The sequence below is a fragment of the Coregonus clupeaformis genome, chromosome 17 (genome assembly GCF_020615455.1).
Source record: "Coregonus clupeaformis isolate EN_2021a chromosome 17, ASM2061545v1, whole genome shotgun sequence".
Lineage (NCBI taxonomy): Eukaryota > Metazoa > Chordata > Actinopteri > Salmoniformes > Salmonidae > Coregonus > Coregonus clupeaformis.
This window is the reverse complement of record NC_059208.1, coordinates 56642826-56664912: the sequence shown is the minus strand read 5'-3', so window position 1 is coordinate 56664912 and position 22087 is coordinate 56642826. Positions and strand designations below refer to the sequence as shown.

The 22087-nt window shown below is 43.1% G+C and overlaps 1 protein-coding gene across 1 annotated transcript in view; it reads left to right on the top strand.

Annotated features, from left to right (window-relative positions):
* Nucleotides 1-22087, top strand: part of LOC121586782 (CUB and sushi domain-containing protein 3) — a 759103-nt gene that overhangs the window by 575060 nt on the left and 161956 nt on the right. The window contains exons 32-37 of the mRNA XM_041903753.2: nucleotides 11041-11154; nucleotides 12909-13004; nucleotides 14610-14813; nucleotides 19607-19731; nucleotides 20259-20355; nucleotides 21877-21981. Coding sequence (XP_041759687.2) covers nucleotides 11041-11154; nucleotides 12909-13004; nucleotides 14610-14813; nucleotides 19607-19731; nucleotides 20259-20355; nucleotides 21877-21981 — 741 coding nt within the window. The remainder of the gene's footprint in view (nucleotides 1-11040; nucleotides 11155-12908; nucleotides 13005-14609; nucleotides 14814-19606; nucleotides 19732-20258; nucleotides 20356-21876; nucleotides 21982-22087) is intronic.

The window sequence follows — 22087 nt, the reverse complement described above, 5'->3', positions numbered from 1 at the left end:
AATAGAGAAATAGGGAGAGAGAGAGAAATTATTTGTGGGTCTGTGTGATCTGTGGGAAATATGTGTCTCTAATGTGGTCATACATTTGGCAGGAGGTTAGGAAGTGCAGCTCAGTTTCCACCTTTTTTGTGGGCAGTGGGCACATATCTTCTCTCAAAAGCCAGGTCTGCCTATGGCGGCCTCTCTCAATAGCAAGGCTATACTCACTGAGTCTGTACATAGTCAAGGATTTCACAGTGGTAAGTTATTCTGCCACTGTGTACTCTCTGTTTAGGGCCAGATAGCATTCCAATTTACTCTGTTTTTTGGTTGATATGAGTCAAATAGTTATCTTTTTGCATTCTCATAATTTGGTTGGGTCTAAATGTGTTTCTGTCCGAGGGCTCTGTGGGGTTTGTTTTTGTTTGTGAACAAAGCCCCAGAGACTCTTCACCAGGTTCATCTCTCTGTAGGTGAGGGCTTTGTGGTGGGATGTGTGGGCATCGCTTCCTTTTAGGTGGTTATAGAATTTAACAGCTCTCTTCTGGATTTTGATAAGTAGCGGGTGTAGTCCTAATTCTGGTCTGCATGCACTGTTTGGGGTTTTGCGTTGTAGACAAAGTATGTTTTTGTTCTCTCTCTCTCTCTCTCCCTCTCTCTCTCTCTCTCTCTCTCTCTCTCTCTCTCTCTCTCTCTCTCTCTCTCTCTCTCTCTCTCTCTCTCTCTCTCTCTCTCAAACAAACAAAAGTGAAATAAACAATAAAAATGAACAGTAGACATTACATTCACAAGATTTCCAAAGGAACAGAGACATTTCAAATGTCATAGTATGGCTATATACAGTGTTGTAACAATGTGCAAATAGTTAAAGTACGAAAGGGGAAATAAATAAACATAAATATGGGTTGTATTTACAATGGTGTTTGTTCTTCACTGGTTGCCCTTTTCTTGTGGCAACAGGTCACAAATATTGCTGCTGTGATGGCACAGTGTGGTATTTCATCCAATAGATATGGGAGTTTATCAAAATTGGATTTGTTTTCAAATTCTTTGTGGATCTGTGTAATCTGAGGGAAATATGTGTCTCTAATATGGTCATACATTTGGCAGGAGGTTAGGAAGTGCAGCTCAGTTTCCACTTCATTTTGTGGGCAGTGTGCACATAGCCTGTCTTCTCTTGAGAGCCAGGTCTGACTACAGCGGCCTCTCTCAATAGCAAGGCTATGCTCACTGAGTCTGTACATAGTCAAAGTTTAATTTTGGGTCAGTCACAGTGTCCAGGTATTCTGCCACTGTGTAGTCTCTGTTTAGGGCCAAATAGCATTCTAGTTTGCTCTGTTTTTTTGTTAATTCTTTCCAATGTGTCAAGTAATTCTCTTTTTGTTTTCTCATGATTTGGTTGGGTCTAATTGTGTTGCTGTCCTGGGGCTCTGTTTGTGTTTGTGAACAGAGCCCCAGGACCAGCTTGCTTAGGGGACTCTTCTCCAGGTCCTTCTCCAGGTGATGGCTTTGTTATGGAAGGTTTGGGAATTGCTTCCTTTTAGGTGGTTGTAGAATTTAACAGCTCTTTTCTGGATTTTGATCATTAGCAGGTATCAGCCTAATTCTGTTCTGCATGCATTATTTGGTGTTTTAAGTTGTACACAGAGGACATTTTTGCAGAATTCTGCATGCAGAGTCTCAATTTGGTGTTTGTCCCATTTTGTGAATTCTTGGTTGGTGAGCGGACCCCAGACCTCACAACCATGAAGGGCAATGGGTTCTATAACTGATTCAAGTATTTTTTAGCCAGATCCTAATTGGTATGTTGAATTTTTTGTTCATTTTGATGGAGTAGAAAGCCCTTCTTGCCTTGTCTCACAGCTTTTTGGAAGTTACCTGTGGTGCTGATGTTTAGACCGAGGTATATATCGTTTTTGTGTGCTCTAGGGCATATATGTTGAAGAGGGTGGGGCTTAAGCTGCATCCCTATCTCACCCCACGGCCCTGTGGAAAGACATGTGTGTGTTCTTTGCCAATTTCAACCGCACACTTGTTGTTTGTGTACATGGATTGTATAATGTTTAATGTTTTTATCCCCAACACCGCTTTCCATCAATTTGTATAGTTGACCCTCATGCCAAATTGAGTCAAAAATTGAGTGATACAGTGAATTATAAGTGAAATAATCTGTCTGTAAACAATTGTTGGAAAAATGACTTGTTTCATGCACAAAGTAGATGTCTTAACTGACTTGCCAAAACTATAGTTTATTAACAAGAAATTTGTGGAGTGGTTGAAAAACGAGTTTTAATGACTCCAACCTAAGTGTATGTAAACTTCCGACTTCAACTGTACCTAACAGAGCTGCAGGAGTTGTGACCCATTTTTGTTGGTTATGTTGTCGTAGTTGTGCCTAGTGGGGCATATGGGGGAGGGAATGCTGTCACATCCAGGTAGGTGTTTGTCCCCCTGTGTGCTGAGGGTGTCAGGTTCTTGTCCAGTTCTGGCATTTAGGTCGCCACAGACTAGTACATGTCCCTGGGACTGGAAATGATTGATTTCTCCCTGTGTCCCTTAAAGAACTGGATGAAACAGAAATGTGTTCCAACCACAGTCTAAGACACCATCAGCTGGAGAAACAGAGAAAAGAAACAGAGAAAAGACACAGAGAAAATAAACAGGAGCAGCAAGGTCTTTTAGAGATAAATCTTAACAGGGGGAAAAGGAAAGGGAATCTGTACTAATCATCGGTTTCATTTCCATATAACCTCGTAAGCATCTGTCAAAGTGTGTTGAGTGAGCGAGACGCGTTTGGGAAAGGGCAATCTCATGCGGCGGAGGTCTGTGTGTCGAACAATAGTGCTGAAATAGTGCTGAGCCAGGTGTTTAGGCCTGTGTTCCAAATGACACCCTATTCTATACAGTGGGGTAAAAAAGTATTTAGTCAGCCACCAATTGTGCAAGTTCTCCCACTTAAAAAGATGAGAGAGGCCTGTAATTTTCATCATAGGTACACTTCAACTATGACAGACAAATTGAGAATGTTTTTTCCAGAAAATCACATTGTAGGATTTTTAATGAATTTATTTGCAAATTATGGTGGAAAATAAGTATTTGGTCACCTACAAACAAGCAAGATTTCTGGCTCTCACAGACCTGTAACTTCTTCTTTAAGAGGCTCCTCTGTCCTCCACTCGTTACCTGTATTAATGGCACCTGTTTGAACTTGTTATCAGTATAAAAGACACCTGTCCACAACCTCAAACAGTCACACTCCAAACTCCACTATGGCCAAGACCAAAGAGCTGACAAAGGACACCAGAAACAAAATTGTAGACATGCACCAGGCTGGGAAGACTGAATCTGCAATAGGTAAGCAGCTTGGTTTGAAGAAATCAACTGTGGGAGCAATTATTAGGAAATGGAAGACATACAAGACCACTGATAATCTCCCTCGATCTGGGGCTCCACGCAAGATCTCACCCCGTGGGGTCAAAATGATCACAAGAACGGTGAGCAAAAATCCCAGAACCACACGAGGGGACCTAGTGAATGACCTGCAGAGAGCTGGGACCAAAGTAACAAAGCCTACCATCAGTAACACACTACGCCGCCAGGGACTCAAATCCTGCAGTGCCAGACGTGTCCCCCTGCTTAAGTCAGTACATGTCCAGGCCCGTCTGAAGTTTGCTAGAGTGCATTTGGATGATCCAGAAGAGGATTGGGAGAATGTCATATGGTCAGATGAAACCAAAATAGAACTTTTTGGTAAAAACTCAACTCGTCGTGTTTGGAGGACAAAGAATGCTGAGTTGCATCCAAAGAACACCATACCTACTGTGAAGCATGGGGGTGGAAACATCATGCTTTGGGGCTGTTTTTCTGCAAAGGGACCAGGACGACTGCTCCGTGTAAAGGAAAAAATGAATGGGGCCATGTATCATGAGATTTTGAGTGAAAACCTCCTTCCATCAGCAAGGGCATTGAAGATGAAACGTGGCTGGGTCTTTCAGCATGACAATGATCCCAAACACACCGCCCGGGCAACGAAGGAGTGGCTTCGTATGAAGCATTTCAAGGTCCTGGAGTGGCCTAGCCAGTCTCCAGATCTCAACCCCATAGAAAATCTTTGGAGGGAGTTGAAAGTCCGTGTTGCCCAGCGACAGCCCCAAAACATCACTGCTCTAGAGGAGATCTGCATGGAGGAATGGGCCAAAATACCAGCAACAGTGTGTGAAAACCTTGTGAAGACTTACAGAAAACGTTAGACCTGTGTCATTGCCAACAAAGGGTATATAACAAATTATTGAGAAACTTTTGTTATTGACCAAATACTTATTTTCCACCATAATTTGCAAATAAATTCATAAAAAATCCTACAATATGATTTTCTGGATTTATTTTCCTAATTTTGACTGTCATAGTTGACGTGTACCTATGATGAAAATTACAGGCCTCTCTCATCTTTTGAAGTGGGAGAACTTGCACAATTGGTGGCTGACTAAATACTTATTTCCCACACTGTAGGTAGTGCACTAATTCTGACCACCTGATGGGCCCTGGTCAAAAGTACTACACTGAACTACATAGGGAATAGGGTGTCTTTTGGGACGCAGCCTTGTTCTGCTTGTGGGCTGAAGTACTTAGCGCTGGAGGTGCCAACGGTGTGTGTGCACGTGCGTGCTTGTGGAGGCGTGTGTGTGTGTGTGAGAGATTATGACTGGAAGACAGGGTTCGCCCTAGCTGCCTGTGAAACGAAGCGCTTGGCTCTCTGCTTGAATATCATCGTCAGGCAGTTGGCTTTGTAGCCAAATATGTAGGCTATGTATAAACAGGACTTTGAGGTGGTATACGGTAGCTCTAATTCAAAATGTGTCTTTGACTCAGCCCTTACAAATGTAATGCTTCAACTTAAATATGTCCTCACCCTGAAAGACTAGTGTCCTTAACTAGTGTACACACTGAAACATATTTCTATGAGGAATGGGTCACAAAAGCTCCCAAAGCTTCTGTCGAAGGCCAATATTCTGATACGTAGACTTAAATAAACTAAGTGATACTGGCAAACTCAGATGTTCGAGTGCTTTTTCTATTATTACGAACGGGTCTGAAATTTGAACAACATCACAAACCATAGGGTGATCTGTTGCCAGGCATACAGGGACTCAGTCCTCCTCTGGCTCCATGGCGTACAGGGACTCAGTCCTCCTCTGGCTCCATGGCGTACAGGGACTCAGTCCTCCTCTGGCTCCATGGCGTACAGGGACTCAGTCCTCCTCTGGCTCCATGGCGTACGTACTGTAAGTTGTGCTACTCTATTAGTACAAACAAATCTGGTTGCCATTGGCAGCAACATTTCTTCTAACATTGCAAGACATTCGAGTGCAAGACATTAGAAGTCGTAATCATGAGAGGAATTTTCTGTAGAATGTCAGGTATTTACTGAATATTGCATCTGGGACAACTCCCCAAAACACATGCATCACTCCAACACATAAAACTGTGCCAGTGTACAGTACAGTCTGCAGTAGATGAAGTCAGCCTCCCAGTAGACTGTACATGGATCATGGTCTCTCTGCCAGCCAACTGCAGCAGTGTCCTGCCAAAACCCCTGAAACTGTTGAAGCATTAAAAACATTCCCCACTGCACAGGGCTCATGGTCTCTGTTCTCTCTGTTCTCTCTGTTCTGTTCAACAAAGCACATTCCCTGGTGAAGCTTTTCCCCAGAGTTTGGTTCAGTTGACTTACTCTGGCCCAGTATTGGAGTGGAAGGCTGGGGTTGAGTTTGGTTCAGTTGACTTACTCTGGCCCAGTATTGGAGTGGAAGGCTGGGGTTGAGTTTGGTTCAGTTGACTTACTCTGGCCCAGTATTGGAGTGGAAGGCTGGGGTTCAGTTTGGTTCAGTTGACTTACTCTGGCCCAGTATTGGTGGAAGGCTGGGTTGAGTTTGGTTCAGTTGACTTACTCTGGCCCAGTATTGGAGTGGAAGGCTGGGGTTGCCAGTGGTATGATTTAGGGAGGGAGATCTGTGTGTGTACAGTATCACGACTGTTGCAAATTCTGACAATTTAATGCATTGCTGTTGGACTTCTCCCCACACTGTTAAAAATTTGACTCTCCCCAAACGCAATGGCATTAAAACAGGATCGTAGATCGCAGCTCTTCTCTCACTAAAACTATAGGCCTATGTTTCTTATCATGTAACACAGATGTGTTGCCTTGATAGTTAACATATCTCTCAGCCTGCGTTATTAAATGTGTTCATCAGATGTGTTAACTGTGTTGGCTCTGTTTACACTGCAATGCAGAACAAACTGATGGATAATACTGGAAGGACTTCCGGCTCCTCTTCATCTTGTTGTATTGTTTCTATTATCATATGCATATGGCACAGGGGGAGTTCTATAATCTAGGGGCAGGGGGAGTTCTATAATCTAGGGACAGGAGGAGTTCTAGAATCTAGGGCCAGGGGGAGTTCTAGAATCTAGGGACAGGGGGAGTTCTAGAATCTAGGGCCAGGGGGAGTTCTAGAATCTAGGGACAGGGGAAGTTCTAGAACTAGGGCCAGGGGAGTTCTAGAATCTAGGGCCAGGGGGAGTTCTAGAATCTAGGGCCAGGGAGAGTTCTAGAATCTAGGGACAGGGGGAGTTCTAGAATCTAGGGACAGGGGGAGTTCTAGAATCTAGGGACAGGGGGAGTTTTAGAACTAGGGCCAGGGGAGTTCTAGAATCTAGGGCCAGGGGGAGTGCTAGAATTTAGGACCAGGGTGAGTTCTAGAATCTAGGGCCAGGGGGAGTTCTAGAATCTACAGTAGGGGAAACATTCACAGTAATGACTTATGATTCACTCTGGTTGCATCCCAAATACAACAGTAGCTAAGATGGGGAGAAGTCTGTTCATAATAAAGCGCTGCTCTGCCTTCTTAACAACACTATCAACAAGGCAGGTCCTACAGGCCCTAGTTTTGTCGCACCTAGACTACTGTTCAGTGGTGTGGTCAGATGCCACAAAGAGGGACTTAGGAAAATTACAATTGGCTCAGAACAGGGCAGCACGGCTGGCCCTTAAAAGTACACGGAGAGCAAACATTAATGATATTCATGTCAATCTCTCATGGCTCAAAGTGGAGGAGAGATTGACTTCATCACTACTTGTTTTTGTAAGAAGTGTTGACAAGCTGAATGTACCGAGCTGTCTGTTTAAACTACTAGCACACAGCTCGGATACCAATGCATACCCCACAAAACATGCCACAAGAGGTCTCATCACAATCCCCAAGTCCAAAACAGACAATGGGAGGCACACAGTACTACATAGAGCCATGACTACATGGAACTCTATTCTACATCAGGTAACTGATGCAAGCAGTAGAATCAGATTTTAAAAACAGGTAAAAATACACCTTATGGAACAGCGGGGACTGTGAAGCAACACACACAAAGGTACAGACACACGCATACGCACACAAGCGCTAGCACACGCACTCTACACACACGTACATTGTAATATTGTTGTATGGTGGTATTATACATTTTGTATTGTAGATATGTAGTGGTGTAATAATGTTATATGATGTACTGTTTTATCTTTTGTTTTATATGTAATGTAAGTGCTTTAATGTGTTTGGACCCCAGGAAGAGTAGCTGCTGCCTTGGCAGCATCTAATGGGGATCCATAATAAATACAAATACAAATGCCAACATATTCCCTTTTTAGTCCAGTACTTTTGACCATAGGGCTCTGGCAAAAACGAGTGCACTATATAGCAAATAGGGTGGCATTTGGGACATTTGTTCTTCAGCAGCTCATGAATAAAGGCACAACAATAATGGTACAACGTGTGTATATGTGTTTTCTAATATCCTGATAATTTTTTTATTTATTTATTTATTTCACCTTTATTTAACCAGGTAAGCCAGTTGAGAACAAGTTCTCATTTACAACTGCGACCTGGCCAAGATAAAGCAAAGCAGTGCGATAAAAACAACAACACAGAGTTACATATGGGGTAAAACAAAACAAAGTAGGAGTCGAGGACACTTATCTCCTGTTACTCATGCATACAATTCAAATGTGTTTTTAGTAAACACTCATCTAAACTTGGCTAAAACATCTCTGCAAATCACTGCATTCCTAAGTTTCTGTTTAAATACAGAATGAAATCGGTGATATTTTTCCATAAGGATAAAGATGGATTGTTGCAATTCAAATGTACCTGTGTGTTAGACATCAGGGGTCGTACTGTATGTATCAAGTACGCCAGAGTAGGATCAGCTCCCCCCCTGTCCAATGACATTCATTGTGATCTAAAAGGGTCCTGGGTGGTGCAGCGGTCAAAAGCACTGCACTGCAGTGCTGAGGCGCCACTACAGCCTGGGGTTCGAAGTCTACGCCCCTTCGTCTGTGATTGGTCAACAGTACTACTCCTAGTAGGAGTGGGAACATGAAGTGTTGTCAGTCAACGAGAGGCAACTCGTTTTCAATCTAATTCTTTCACTTGAGAAATACTTCACCAAACATCTTAGTTAGATGTCAAATTAAGCGACTAAGACCTCCTCTACAACAACGTCAAAATGATTGACAGATTTCTTGATTTATCTTAGATCAATTCAAACTATTATAAGGAAGTGTTTCTGGCTATGTTGTTGCTGCGGTGGCTCAAGAGGGAAAACAACAGTAATATTGGCGCTTTTATCAAGCGAAGGTCTTTAGGGAGTGTGCGAGCACGGACGGTCACTTCGCCTAGCCAAGTTCTGCTAGGAACAAACTGAACCTACAGTGGGGAAAAAAAGTATTTAGTCAGCCACCAATTGTGCAAGTTCTCCCACTTAAAAAGATGAGAGAGGCCTGTAATTTTCATCATAGGTACACGTCAACTATGACAGACAAATTGAGAAAAAAAAATCCAGAAAATCCCATTGTAGGATTTTTAATGAATTTATTTGCAAATTATGGTGGAAAATAAGTATTTGGTCACCTACAAACAAGCAAGATTTCTGGCTCTCACAGACCTGTAACTTCTTCTTTAAGAGGCTCCTCTGTCCTCCACTCGTTACCTGTATTAATGGCACCTGTTTGAACTTGTTATCAGTATAAAAGACACCTGTCCACAACCTCAAACAGTCACACTCCAAACTCCACAATGGCCAAGACCAAAGAGCTGTCAAAGGACACCAAAAACAAAATTGTAGACCTGCACCAGGCTGGGAAGACTGAATCTGCAATAGGTAAGCAGCTTGGTTTGAAGAAATCAACTGTGGGAGCAATTATTAGGAAATGGAAGACATACAAGACCACTGATAATCTCCCTCGATCTGGGGCTCCACGCAAGATCTCACCCCGTGGGGTCAAAATGATCACAAGAACAGTGAGCAAAAATCCCAGAACCACACGGGGGGACCTAGTGAATGACCTGCAGAGTGCTGGGACCAAAGTAACAAAGCCTACCATAAGTAGCACACTACGCCGCCAGGGACTCAAATCCTGCAGTGCGAGACGTGTCCCCCTGCTTAAGCCAGTACATGTCCAGGCCCGTCTGAAGTGCATTTGGATAATCCAGAAGAGGATTGGGAGAATGTCATATGGTCAGATGAAACCAAAATATAATTTTTTTGGTAAAAACTCAACTCGTCATGTTTGGAGGACAAAGAATGCTGAGTTGCATCCAAAGAACACCATACCTACTGTGAAGCATGGGGTTGGAAACATCATGCTTTGGGGCTGTTTTTCTGCAAAGGGACCAGGACGACTGATCCGTGTAAAGGAAAGAATGAATGGGGCCATGTATCGTGAGATTTTGAGTGAAACCCTCCTTCCATCAGCAAGGGCATTGAAGATGAAACGTGGCTGGGTCTTTCAGCATGACAATGATCCCAAACACACCGCCCGGGCAACGAAGGAGTGGCTTCGTAAGAAGCATTTCAAGGTCCTGGAGTGGCCTAGCCAGTCTCCAGATCTCAACCCCATAGAAAATCTTTGGAGGGGAGTTGAAAGTCTGTGTTGCCCAGCGACAGCCCCAAAACATCACTGCTCTAGAGGAGATCTGCATGGAGGAATGGGCCAAAATACCAGCAACAGTGTGTGAAAACCTTGTGAAGACTTACAGAAAACGTTTGACCTGTGTCATTGCCAACAAAGGGTATATAACAAAGTATTGAGAAACTTTTGTTATTGACCAAATACTTATTTTCCACCATCATATGCCAATAAATTCATTAAAAATCCTACAATGTGATTTTCTGGATTTTTTTTCCTCATTTTGTCTGTCATAGTTGACGTGTACCTATGATGAAAATTACAGGCCTCTCTCATCTTTTTAAGTGGGAGAACTTGCACAATTGGTGGCTGACTAAATACTTTTTTTCCCCACTGTATGTATGCGGACACCTTTACAACATACTGTTTCTCCCGAGAAGAAGTAGTCTCACCAGAACATTTTCATTTCGTAACAATTTAGGGCAAGTACAGTAGAGTTTTGTAATGCTATTGAGTTGGATGGGTAATCAGTTTTTCTGCCTTCACAATGACGCAGTCAAAGGGAGGCTAAATTAGGATACTTCTTTATTACTGTGTACAGTGGAGAGGTAGCACCCAGGGTGCACCAGTTTATTGCGGCTTCGCGCCGAACACAAAGAGAATGGTCCCCGAGAGGTTTCCAATTTAAATATTTAAATAAACATACAGTCCTGTTACCTCGGGAAGTCCTTGCTTCAGTTTTAAGGTCACTGCTGTGGTAATGAAGAATAATGATGTACTTTTGTGATGTTATTAGCACAATAAATAAAATATAAAGCATCTCAATATGCTCGTCGCTAAAGAGAGGAGGAGCAGTTGACAAAACAGTAATTGTATAAAGACACGTTTATGATCTATTTTGCCGTGCTTTAGTACCTACTATATGCTGACACTAGGCTTACTGGCTTCAGGGGGGTCCATAAAGCTCTCATGCATTTTCTTTGGCCACCGTATATAACAGTACGCCTGTGAAATTATGTTAACACAATGGTGTTAGCTTGTTTGTTAATATTTTTGTTTAGTTTCACACTTCAATCCTCTCTCTCTCTCTCTCTCTCTCTCAGTGCTGTTCGGGCAGTTTGTCTTGTTCCAGACGTCACTCAACGATGTCGTGGACATTTATGATGGGCCTACGCAGCAGTCTCCACTCCTGTCTTCTCTCTCTGGCTCCCACTCAGGTAATACAAAGAGCAAGCAACACAACACAACGACAGACATGTCAGCAGCAGAACGACAGACATGTCAGCAGCAGAACGACAGACATGTCAGCAGCAGAACGACAGACATGTCAGCAGCAGAACGACAGACATGTCAGCAGCAGAACGACAGACATGTCAGCAGCAGAACGACAGACATGTCAGCAGCAGAACGACAGACATGTCAGCAGCAGAACGACAGACATGTCAGCAGCAGAACGACAGACATGTCAGCAGCAGAACGACAGACATGCCAGCAGCAGAACGACAGACATGTCAGCAGCAGAACGACAGACATGTCAGCAGCAGCAGCAACTGAACTGAAGTTCCTGTTGTTCAGTTTTTCCTTTTGTCACATGTGCTGCTGCTTGCTCTTTGAGGGGCTGGTTTATTGTAAAAGCACTTTGTGACAACTGTAAAAAAGGGCTTTGTAGCCACATCCGAAGGGCCATGCATTAGTCACACATTCAACCCTATTTTTCACTATCACTTTAGTCTCCAGCACCACTCTGTATCAAAATCCCAGTACACCACATTCACGTTCCATAAAAATCTCAAATGAACTGTGAGAACCCCGAGCTACACAAAGAGAAAGACAGATCCCTATGATGGTTCCACACACTTCCCCCAGCCTACGTTTCCCCCACATTTACTGTACTTATAGTTATTATATTTATCAAAAGCATCTGTTCCCTTGGGTCCATACCCTCACTTATGCTGAGCTGTTGAGCCTTGCGTGCATGCGTGCGTGTGTGTGTGTGTGTGTGTGTGTAGTGTGCGCAGGCCTGCATGTGTGTGCGCATGTGTGTGTGTATATTACGGATGGAAAATGACATGGTTGCGGACCAGTGTGTACCATGTAATCAGCAACACTTGACCATATGCTCTTGACAAAGAGGTAAGTGCTGATACAAGGCTGTACATTTCCCCCGTGGATAAGACCACGACAGTGCCAGAGAAACTGAGAAGAAGAAGAAGAAGAAGAAGAAGAAGAAGAAGAAGAAGAAGAAGAAGAAGAAGAAGAAGAAGAAGAAGAAGAAGAAGAAGAAGAAGAAGAAGAAGAAGAAGAAGAAGAAGAAGAAGAAGAAGGATGAAAGGGCCTCTGGTTTGACTGGAGTTGGGGTTTGACTGGAGTTGGCAATCAATAAGATGCCTCCTATCAAAGCAAAGCCCTTGTTAATGTCTTGTTCAGATATAACATTGAACCAGCAGCTGATTGGTTCAGCACTGAAAGGCTGTTAAACAATGCCAGATTGGAGATCAAAGCGATTGATTAATCCAATGGACTCTGATACCTTGATCTGTGACTGGGTCGGATCATCAGTTGTTGGACAGCCAACCTACAGATGTGCTATCTTAATTTGATCACTCTTTTGTCACAGATATTTTTCCTGCTCAGCAGGAAAAGCAATTTGTAGTGTATTCGAGGTTTAACAAGGATTCTAAAGTTTGTAATTTCCACTTTAAAATGTCAAACTTGATTTATCCTAACTAAAAGTGTATCAACCCATACAAAACTGTCCATTAATTATAATCCACATAATAATTACAATTTCTTGTTTCTGCAGTATTATTTTCCTGCTGTGAGAAACTGGTAAAATTAAGATTTCACATCTGTACACATTAATCAGAAGAATAACCTCAGTTTCGTCCTGTGAAATGTTTGTGTTCGGTGGAGTTGTAAATTGTGTTTGATTGATCATTGACATCTGTAATTTATTTCTTTCTTTCTTCAGGAGAGTCTCTACCCTTGAGCACGGGCAACCAGATAACCATCAAGTTCAGCACGGTCGGCCCGGAGACGTCTAAGGGCTTTCACTTTGTCTATCAAGGTTGGTCTTCCATAGATCTTTCATTGACTATAGATTATTCCTGGGTACGGTGTCCATATTAGGACATCCTTGTGACTCTTAGGCTGTCCTAATATGGACACAGTGTATATGAAAGCAAGCCCTTTTTGTCTACCAGGGTTGGTTATTTTAGATCTGTGATGACATTATTCATGTGTAGTAGCAATTCACTTTCATCCAACCCCAGTCAAGCCAGAGGCATGGAATGAGTTTAGTTGTGCATGTAAAGATACTCTCCTGTATGTATTCAAAATGACTGTATAGAAACATTAGGATCCTTTGAATACAGTAGCTCCACTTGAAATAAAAAATCTGAAATGTGCGACTCTGACAGGCATTGAGTTAAACTGAGCTTTTATTAAGATTTCCTTACAGAATGCCCTCAAGAGTAGTGTGTGTCTATGAGAGAAGATTATTTTTTAGACGTCTGACATTTAGAAACATCACACGCTTCCATAGAGTACATACATTCATCAGGAGTGTGCCGAAGCCAGAGGGGTGCATTTGTATTTTTCTGTCAGCTAGCTATCTGTTGATGACGTTGCGGGGGCCCAAAACATTGTCTGTTCAGCACTATCACAGGCACAGAGATGCCCTGCTCATCAAGATGCTTCACACATCCCCAAAATGCTTAGACTGATCAAGCTTCTTATAGCTTTAGCAAATTGTACACATTTTCCACATTTCCCCTCCCTTGAAATCTCCTCAGAGGATGTCTGCATCCGAACTGGCACCCTATTCCCTACATAGTGGACTACTGATCAAAAAGTATTACAATATATAGGGAATAGGGTCCCATTTGGGACGTAGCTTAACACCCAGCAGCAGCATCCTCCAGTGTAGAAGACTCATGCCCCCCCTGACGTATGCTTAGCCTAGCTCCTAGATGGATTCCTACAACACACTCCAGGCGCTGCCTGCCTCCCGGCTGTATTCTCTATTACACATGCTTTAGCTTTTAAAATGCTAGCTAGTCTCAAGTCATTTTTGGACCTTGTTCGTGCAAGCAAGGCTTGCTAACTTAAATCCCACTCACTTAACTCAGTGCAATTGTTATGGTCAAAATTGAATCCCTATTTCAATATGTCAGTTTCTGTTTGAAGAGAACACCACCAGACTTTTACACTAAAGCCAGATTCAGTCAGACGGTTCTTGTTTATGTGATAACCCTAACCCTGCCTTCATTATTCAAGTGTGGGAGCTTTCATGGGAGGTTGATCAAGGTAACAGATACCCACTCTCCTCCCCTCTTACAGCGCCTAAGTGCACCATGGTGGTGGTCTGTGTTAGGGCATCTCCGACGTGGTTTTGCATTGATGTTGTATCTCTTCTCAGAACCCATTATCAAATGTCGCGCTAGCTAGCTATAGCTGGAAGTCTGTCACCAGAGAGTGGGTATATGTCATTTGATATTTTTCTTCTTCTTCTTCTTCTTCTTCTTCTTCTTCTTCTTCTTCTTCTTCTTCTTCTTCTTCTTCTTCTTCTTCTTCTTCTTCTTCTTCTTCTTCTTCTTCTTCTTCTTCTTCTTCTTCTTCTTCTTCTTCTTCTTTCTCCATTGCTTTACTGACACCTCCTATCCCTCCACAGCTGTCCCAAGGACCAGTGCCACCCAGTGCAGTTCGGTCCCCGAGCCCCGCTTTGGCAAACGGATCGGGAACGACTTCGCAATGGGCGCCACGGTCCTGTTCGAGTGTAACCCCGGATACATCCTGCACGGTTCCACCGCCATCCACTGTGAGACCGTCCCTGACACCCTGGCACAATGGAACGACACGCTACCCACCTGTGTCGGTCAGTATGATTGACCCCCGAGCCAATTGTCGGCTACCGTGATTGGTTACCGTGTGTCAGAAACACCCCTGAGTGTTCTACCGTTCTCCCAAGCTTCATCAACATGCCGATCGTCATGGGCCGCCTCTTAAGTGAGGCAAAGTCATTAACGTGGGAGCGTGAGTGTGCACATGAAAGCAGACTGGGGGTCCCTCAGAAGGCCTTCCATCCCACTATTAACTGAAACAGGCAGAATGTTTCCTCTTGGCTGTGCATCCAGCCAGGTCTAAAGAGCGTGGTGAGGAGAGAGGGTAGAGAGAGAGAGAGAGAGGAAGAGAGGAGAGAGTGTCTCTAATGAGAGTGCAGATTTAAAGCAAGAGATTACTCTCTCACTCTCTTTCCCGATGAGTGCTCTGCCCAGTTTCTGATTACAATTACAGTATGCCTAATTGTCAGCAGAGCTGCAATCTATTCATTATGTAAAAACAGCTCAGAAAATAGCCTTTAAATTGTAATGATCTACCAATGTCTGCCTTTTCTCTCTTAAAGTGATGTTTGGTTCTGGTTCTGGTTTTGAGCCAGAGTGACTTTCATATCACACTGCTTTTAATAAGACAGGGATTTTTTTTTTTTTCAGGTTTTTTTGTGTCCATGGTGGGTTAGGCAGAGTGCATGCCTGTCTGATGGGAGGGTAGTAAAGTATATCTAATCTGTGCTAACTCCCTGCTCCTCACTGGCAGAGACAGAATGACATGATGTTATTTCCTGTCAAGCCCATCCAAAGCCCTGCTCCAAAACAAAGCAGGGTGACACAGAATACAGTAGTTTGTAAACAGGATTTGACCACAGCTGTAACCTGCTCTTACCCGTTGATTTGAAGGGCCACTATCTAGCTGTCTTTGAATGAAGGGCCACTATCTAGCTATGTGGAGGTGAAGGGCTTCTAGGGTTTATTTTTTTTCTGTTTTTCGCTCGCAGGCCATAGGATTTTCTCTGTGATTACCTGAGCACTATGACTGCATTTTATATATCATCTGTAAAATATGGATGAGTTGAAATTGCCCTGAAGTGAGTTAGTTGAATAATTTAAGCATCTGACACAGATATATTGCTCTCGCTCGCTGTTCTCAATTGCCCTCTCTCTCTCCCCTCTCTTTCAATCTCTCTCTCTCTTTCTTTCTACATCTCTCCCTCCCAATCGCTCTCTCTCTCTCGTTCACTCTCAGTTTCTCCGATCTGTCAGAGATTTCTGCTGCCATATTAGACAGCCATCAGTGTGTCCCGGTCTGCTCTTAGTTGTTTATACAAAGTGATTGGTGCTGACCTCCTAGTATATACTGTTATCCTTCACAGATAGCATCACCGTCGGATCTGACCATCTGAGCAAGGGGAGGAAATAAACACTGTTCTGGCAGCATTAGATACCAGCTTGTGCTACTGACAGCTCTCTACTCTCCCACCTCTTTCCCTCCTCACACGGTTTTGAAGACAATACTTGGCAGGCCTTCAGCAAACAGGGGGAAATTGCTTAACCTCTCTCTCTTGGGGGGGAAACGGGTAGAATGTCACGTCTTTCACCGCAGAGGCAGACGTTTATACGCCTCACTGTCCCTTTTTAAATAAAGTTTAATTGAATCACAAGCACATGGTGGTAATGGGATATGTGTACGAGGCTGATAAGAATGAACAGGTATGCCTCGAAGACAATAGGCGTGGAAACTTGGACTGTGCCGATAGCTCAACGTGAGGTATTACATTACTTTAGGCCTGCTTACTCGTTCTGCATTCACTGTCTGTCGCTGCAAAGAATGTCTTTATCGAAGATTTGATTAACCCTTCCTTGTCCAACATGTGTTTAGTCTGTGTAAGTCAAACAATCTCCTATTGGGTGAGGCCTCACTGAAGCTTCACTATTAAATCAGACATCTATAGTGATATCTCTGTCTGTAGACGGGTTGGTTGTTTAGCGACAAAACCAATGCTAGCACAACTGTGGGGCAAAACAGGTTGGCTTAGATTGTTGACAACATGTCAACTATATTTAATCTCCCATGTTTATTGAAAACAAATACATTTGCACTTGTTGTCTCTCAAATACATTGTTACAGTTGTTGGTTAGCTAGCTAGTGAATTTTTGCCATGTTAGCATAGGATTGACCAGTCAAAAGACCTAAAAACAAGACATGGTATCAAGAACAAAATTAAACTAGTTGAAACGAGCCACCTACGATTTCCCACATGGCAACTTCTTGTCACTGTTGCTAGCTATCTGGCCATCCAAAATCACAACAACGCACGGCCTTCTGCCCCATTGAAGAGTGTGCATTGTTTTCTTGACGTTGTCATCTAACCCGTCAATAGTGAGGAAACCAGGGCCCGTATTCAGAAAGTGTCTCAGATTAGCAGCGCTGAATCTGAATAATAACAACATGAAAACTGTAAATGTGCTGGCACCTGTACGGCGTACAGTGCCTTCGGAAAGTATTCAGACCCCTTGACTTTTTCCACATTTTGTTAGGTTACAGGCTGGTATGATGTTTTTATGGTATAATGATGTCATGCCATAGTGTTGTGAGGACAGAGTTAGAGTTACTAGATAATTAGTCTGGTGCCAGGAAGTCTACATTCCATTATGTCAAAGTAGATTAGTGATGGTCAGGGTAGTGTGAGTGATGGTCAGGGTAGTGTGAGTGATGGACAGGGTAGTGTGAGTACTAGTCAGGGTAGTGTGAGTGATGGACAGGATGTAGCAATAAGGACAGAGACAGGGAGGCCTATGATTGGTTGCCAGATGTATGTGAAAGGAATGAGAACCAACAGGCTATATAAAATAGAGAGTCTTCTTTGTTAACTTAGTTCAACTGACGAAGGGCAAAGCCATGTCCGTTGGTTAGATGAACCCACGAGCTCGTGATTCAATAAATACTTGGTATGAAATCTCCACAGAATGTATAAGTATATTCTTGCATCCTTGATTCTTTGATACCTGAGAAACTCATCATAACACAGGCTTATTCTAAAATTGATTAAATTGTTTTTTTTCCTCATCAATCTAAACAATGTACCCCAAAATGACAAAGCAAAACAGGTTTTTAGAAATATTATGTTTACATAAGTATTCAGACCCTTTACTCAGTACTTTGTTGAAGGATCTTTGCCAGCAATTTACAACCTTGAGTCTTCTTAGGTATGACGCTACAAGCTTGGCACAGCTGTATTTGGGGAGTTTCCCATTCTTCTCTGCAGATCCTCTCAAGCTCTGTCAGGTTGGATGGGGAGCGTTCCTGCACAGCTATTTACAGGTCTCTCCAGAGATGTTCGATCGGGTTCAAGTCCAGGCTCTGGCTGGGCCACTCAAGGACAATCAGAGACTTGTCCCGAAGCCACCCCTGCGTTGTCTTGGCTGTGTGCTTAGGGTCGTTGTCCTGTTGGAAGGTGAACCTTCACCCCAGTCTGAGGTCCTGAGCGCTCTGAAGCAGGTTTTCATCAAGGATTTCTCTGTACTTTGCTCCGTTCATCTTTGCCTCCCAGTCCCTGCCACTGAAAAACATCCCCACAGCATAATAATATAATAATAATATGCCATTTAGCAGACGCTTTTATCCAAAGCGACTTACAGTCATGCGTGCATACATTTTTGTGTATGGGTGGTCCCGGGGATCGAACCCACTACCTTGGCGTTACAAGCGCCGTGCTCTACCAGCTGAGCTACAGAGGACCATGATGCTGCCACCATCATGCTTCACCGTAGGGATGGTGCCAGGTTTCCTCCAAACGTGAAGCTTGGCATTCAGGCCCAAGAGTTCAATCTTGGTTTCATCAGACCAGAGAATCTTGTTTCTCATGGTCTGAGAGTCTTCAGGTGCCTTTTGGCAAACTCCAAGCGGGCTGTCATGTGCCTTTTACTGAGGAATGACTTCAATCTGGCAACTCTACCATAAAGGCCTGATTGGTGGAGTGCTGCAAAGATGGTTGTCCTTCTGGAAGGTTATCCCATCTCCACAGAGGAACTAGAGCTCTGTCAGAGTGACCATCGGGTTCTTGGTCACCTCCCTGACCAGGGCCCTTCTCCCCCAATTGCTCAGTTTGGCCGGCCGGTCAGCTCTAGGAAGAGTCTTGGTGGTTCCAAACTTCTTCCTTTTAAGAATGATGGTGGTCACTGTGTTCTTGGTGACCTTCAATGCTGCAGAAATGTTTTGGTACCCTTCCCCAAGCCTGTCTCGGAGCTCTACGGACAATTCCTTCGACCTCATGGCTTGGTTTTTGCTCTGACATGCACTGTCAACTGTGGGACCTTATATAGACAGGTGTGTGCCTTTCCAAATCATGTCCAATAAATTGTATTTACCACAGGTGGACTCCAATCAAGTTGTAGAAACATCTCAAGGATGATTACATTTACATTTTACATTTTAGTAATTTAGCAGATGCTCTTATCCAGAGCGAGTGCATAAATTTTTTTTATATATCTTTTTTTCATACTGATCAATGGAAACAGGATGCATCTGAGCTCAATTTCAAGTCTCATAGGAAAGGGTCTGAATACTTATGTGAATAAGGTATTTCAGTTTTTTATTTTTAATACATTTGCAAACATTTCTAAAAACATGTTTTCGCTTTGTCATTATGGGGTATTGTGTGTAGATTGCTGAGGATTTATTTGTATTTAATCCATTTTATAATAAGGCTGTAACGTAACAAAATGTGGAAAAAGTCAAGGGGTCTGAATACTTTCCGAAGGCACTGTACATAATACAACATACATGTGGCTGTGTTAACGTACGTCCCCTCTCTGTTTGACTTTGTCTCCTCAGTGCCGTGTGGAGGAACCATGACGGCACGCAGGGGGACCATCCTGTCCCCCGGTTACCCCGAGCCGTATGACAACAATCAGAACTGTGTCTGGAAGGTTTCAGTGCCTGAGGGCGCTGGTATCCAAGTAAGAGACCCTGTTCTGTTTCAGTTTGAAGTACCATGGAAGAATTTAGATGTTTGCGATTTCAGAGTATCGCCATGCAGTACCAGAAGTTAAACCTGAATAAAGGGAATACTTAATAGCTTACTTATTATTTAAAGTGTAGATGTTTAATGTAAGTATGCACTGTGTTTTGGACCTGAAGTCTCGTCTTTGTCTTTCCATCTAATATTATTTACAGTACTACAGTGTTCATTTACTGAGTTGGAGCATTTAATAGGTTTTCAAGTGGTGACGAATTGTCTGGGAGTTGTCTTTCTCTGTCTCATACCGTTTTCACAAACTGAGCCGAACCAAATCGAGCTGAGCCGTACAGTACTGCGCTGGCCTGCTTACACATCTGACATAGTGGCTTGAACAGTGCTGGAAAGGACCATGTGAAAGGACAGTATGCAAGCCAGTATAGTACTGTGTGAATCAGGCATTAGTGAGTACAGTTTGGGTCGGGTCGTTAGTGTGAAAAGGGTTTGACTCCTAACTCCTTGCCTCAGATCCAGGTAGTGAGCTTTGCTTCCGAACACAACTGGGACTCTCTGGACTTCTATGATGGAGGTGACAACCATGCGCCGAGACTGGGCAGCTACTCAGGTAATATTTAGCTCCTGGATCAATAACGACCACTTGTGACCCCTTCACTTATTTGTGATAATATCTGTTGTGTTATCCTGATATGGTCATCAATTATGTTTCATGGAAACATTTTCCAGCTAGCTATAATCTCATAACACGGAAATCCCTTTCCGAGATCATTATAATAATTGGCCCAAGGCAACAGTAAACATGTATTCCCCTATGAATTATGCAGTGCCTCCCCTTGGGCCAATTGAGATTTCAGTGGACAGTAATTAGGAAGTCCCACTGGGTATCTGAGTCCCCTGCTAAGGCTTGAATGACAGGGTCATGCCACGCTGTGGAGTTCTGAGCTGGTCCATATAGATAGAGATGCTGACTTGCTCCAACACTCATACAATCTATAGAAAGGTTTCAGAGGTTGGAACAATAGGGTGTTAGAGAGGGAATGAGCTCGATATCAGGAGGACACTTAGGAGAATGGGAGGCAGGAGAACAGACACAGTATCTGTCATGATTACAGCTGTCCAAGTGCTGTAACTACCTGAGGAGAAGACTGTTTATGCCTTCATGTAACACTTGCTAGTGTTTGGATAGTTCACCACCCCCCCCCAAAAAAAAGACATGGTTTCCTTATTCTGTAAACTGTCAAATCAAAATCAAATCAAATTGTATTGGTTGCGTACACATATTTAGCAGATGTTATTGCTGGTGTAGTAATAGCAGTGCAATAATATCTAACAATACACAACAATACATACAAATCTAAAAAGTAAATGAATGGAATTTATAAATATTAAGACGCAACATGTAAAGTATTGGTCCCATGTTTCATGAGCTGATATAAAATATCCCAGACATTTTCCATACACACAAAAAGCTTATTTCTCTCAAATGTTGTGCACAAATTTGTTTACATCCCTGTTAGTGAGCATTTCTCCTTTGCCAAGATAATCCATCCACCTGACAGGTGTGGCATATCAAGTAGCTGATGTAACAGCATGATCATTACACAGGTGCACCTTGTGCTGGGGACAATAAAAGGCCACTCTAAAATGTGCAGTTTTGTCACCCAACACAATGCCACAGACGTCTCAAATTTTTTTGAGGGAGCGTGCAATTGGCATGCTGACTGCAGGAATGTCCACCAGAGCTGTTGCCAGATAATTAAATGTTCCAACGTTGTTTTAAAGAATTTGGCTGTACATCCAACCAGCCTCACAACCGCAGACCACGTGTATCCCATGCTTTGGTTTTGTTTGCCTTTGCCACTGTCTCCAGTCCAAAACTAATGGAAGTCAATATGCCTGATATTAGCATTTTTCGCATGTCCATGTCCAGCACATTACCAGAGAGGGTATTGTCTGAAGGGTATAAAACACAAGCAAAAGGATGATTCACAAATCAACCACCTGTTGTTAACCACTAATTGATCGATTTCCCACAATGATTTCTCTTTGTGGGAAAATGTGTATTTATATAAAGACAACAGGTTAATTGGTAACTCTTGTCTCATGCTCTTTCTCTCTGTCTTCCAAGGCACCACCATTCCCCAGTTGCTCAACAGCACATCCAATAACCTGTACCTGAGTTTCAGTTCAGACATCAGTGTGTCTGCTGCTGGCTTCCATCTGGAGTACACAGGTATGTCTGTCAGTAGATGGCTTTATGATATGTGTGCGTGTGTATGCGTGCGTGTGTATATCACACTGTGGCAACAACTGACATGTTGTGTAAATTCTCTTTCCCT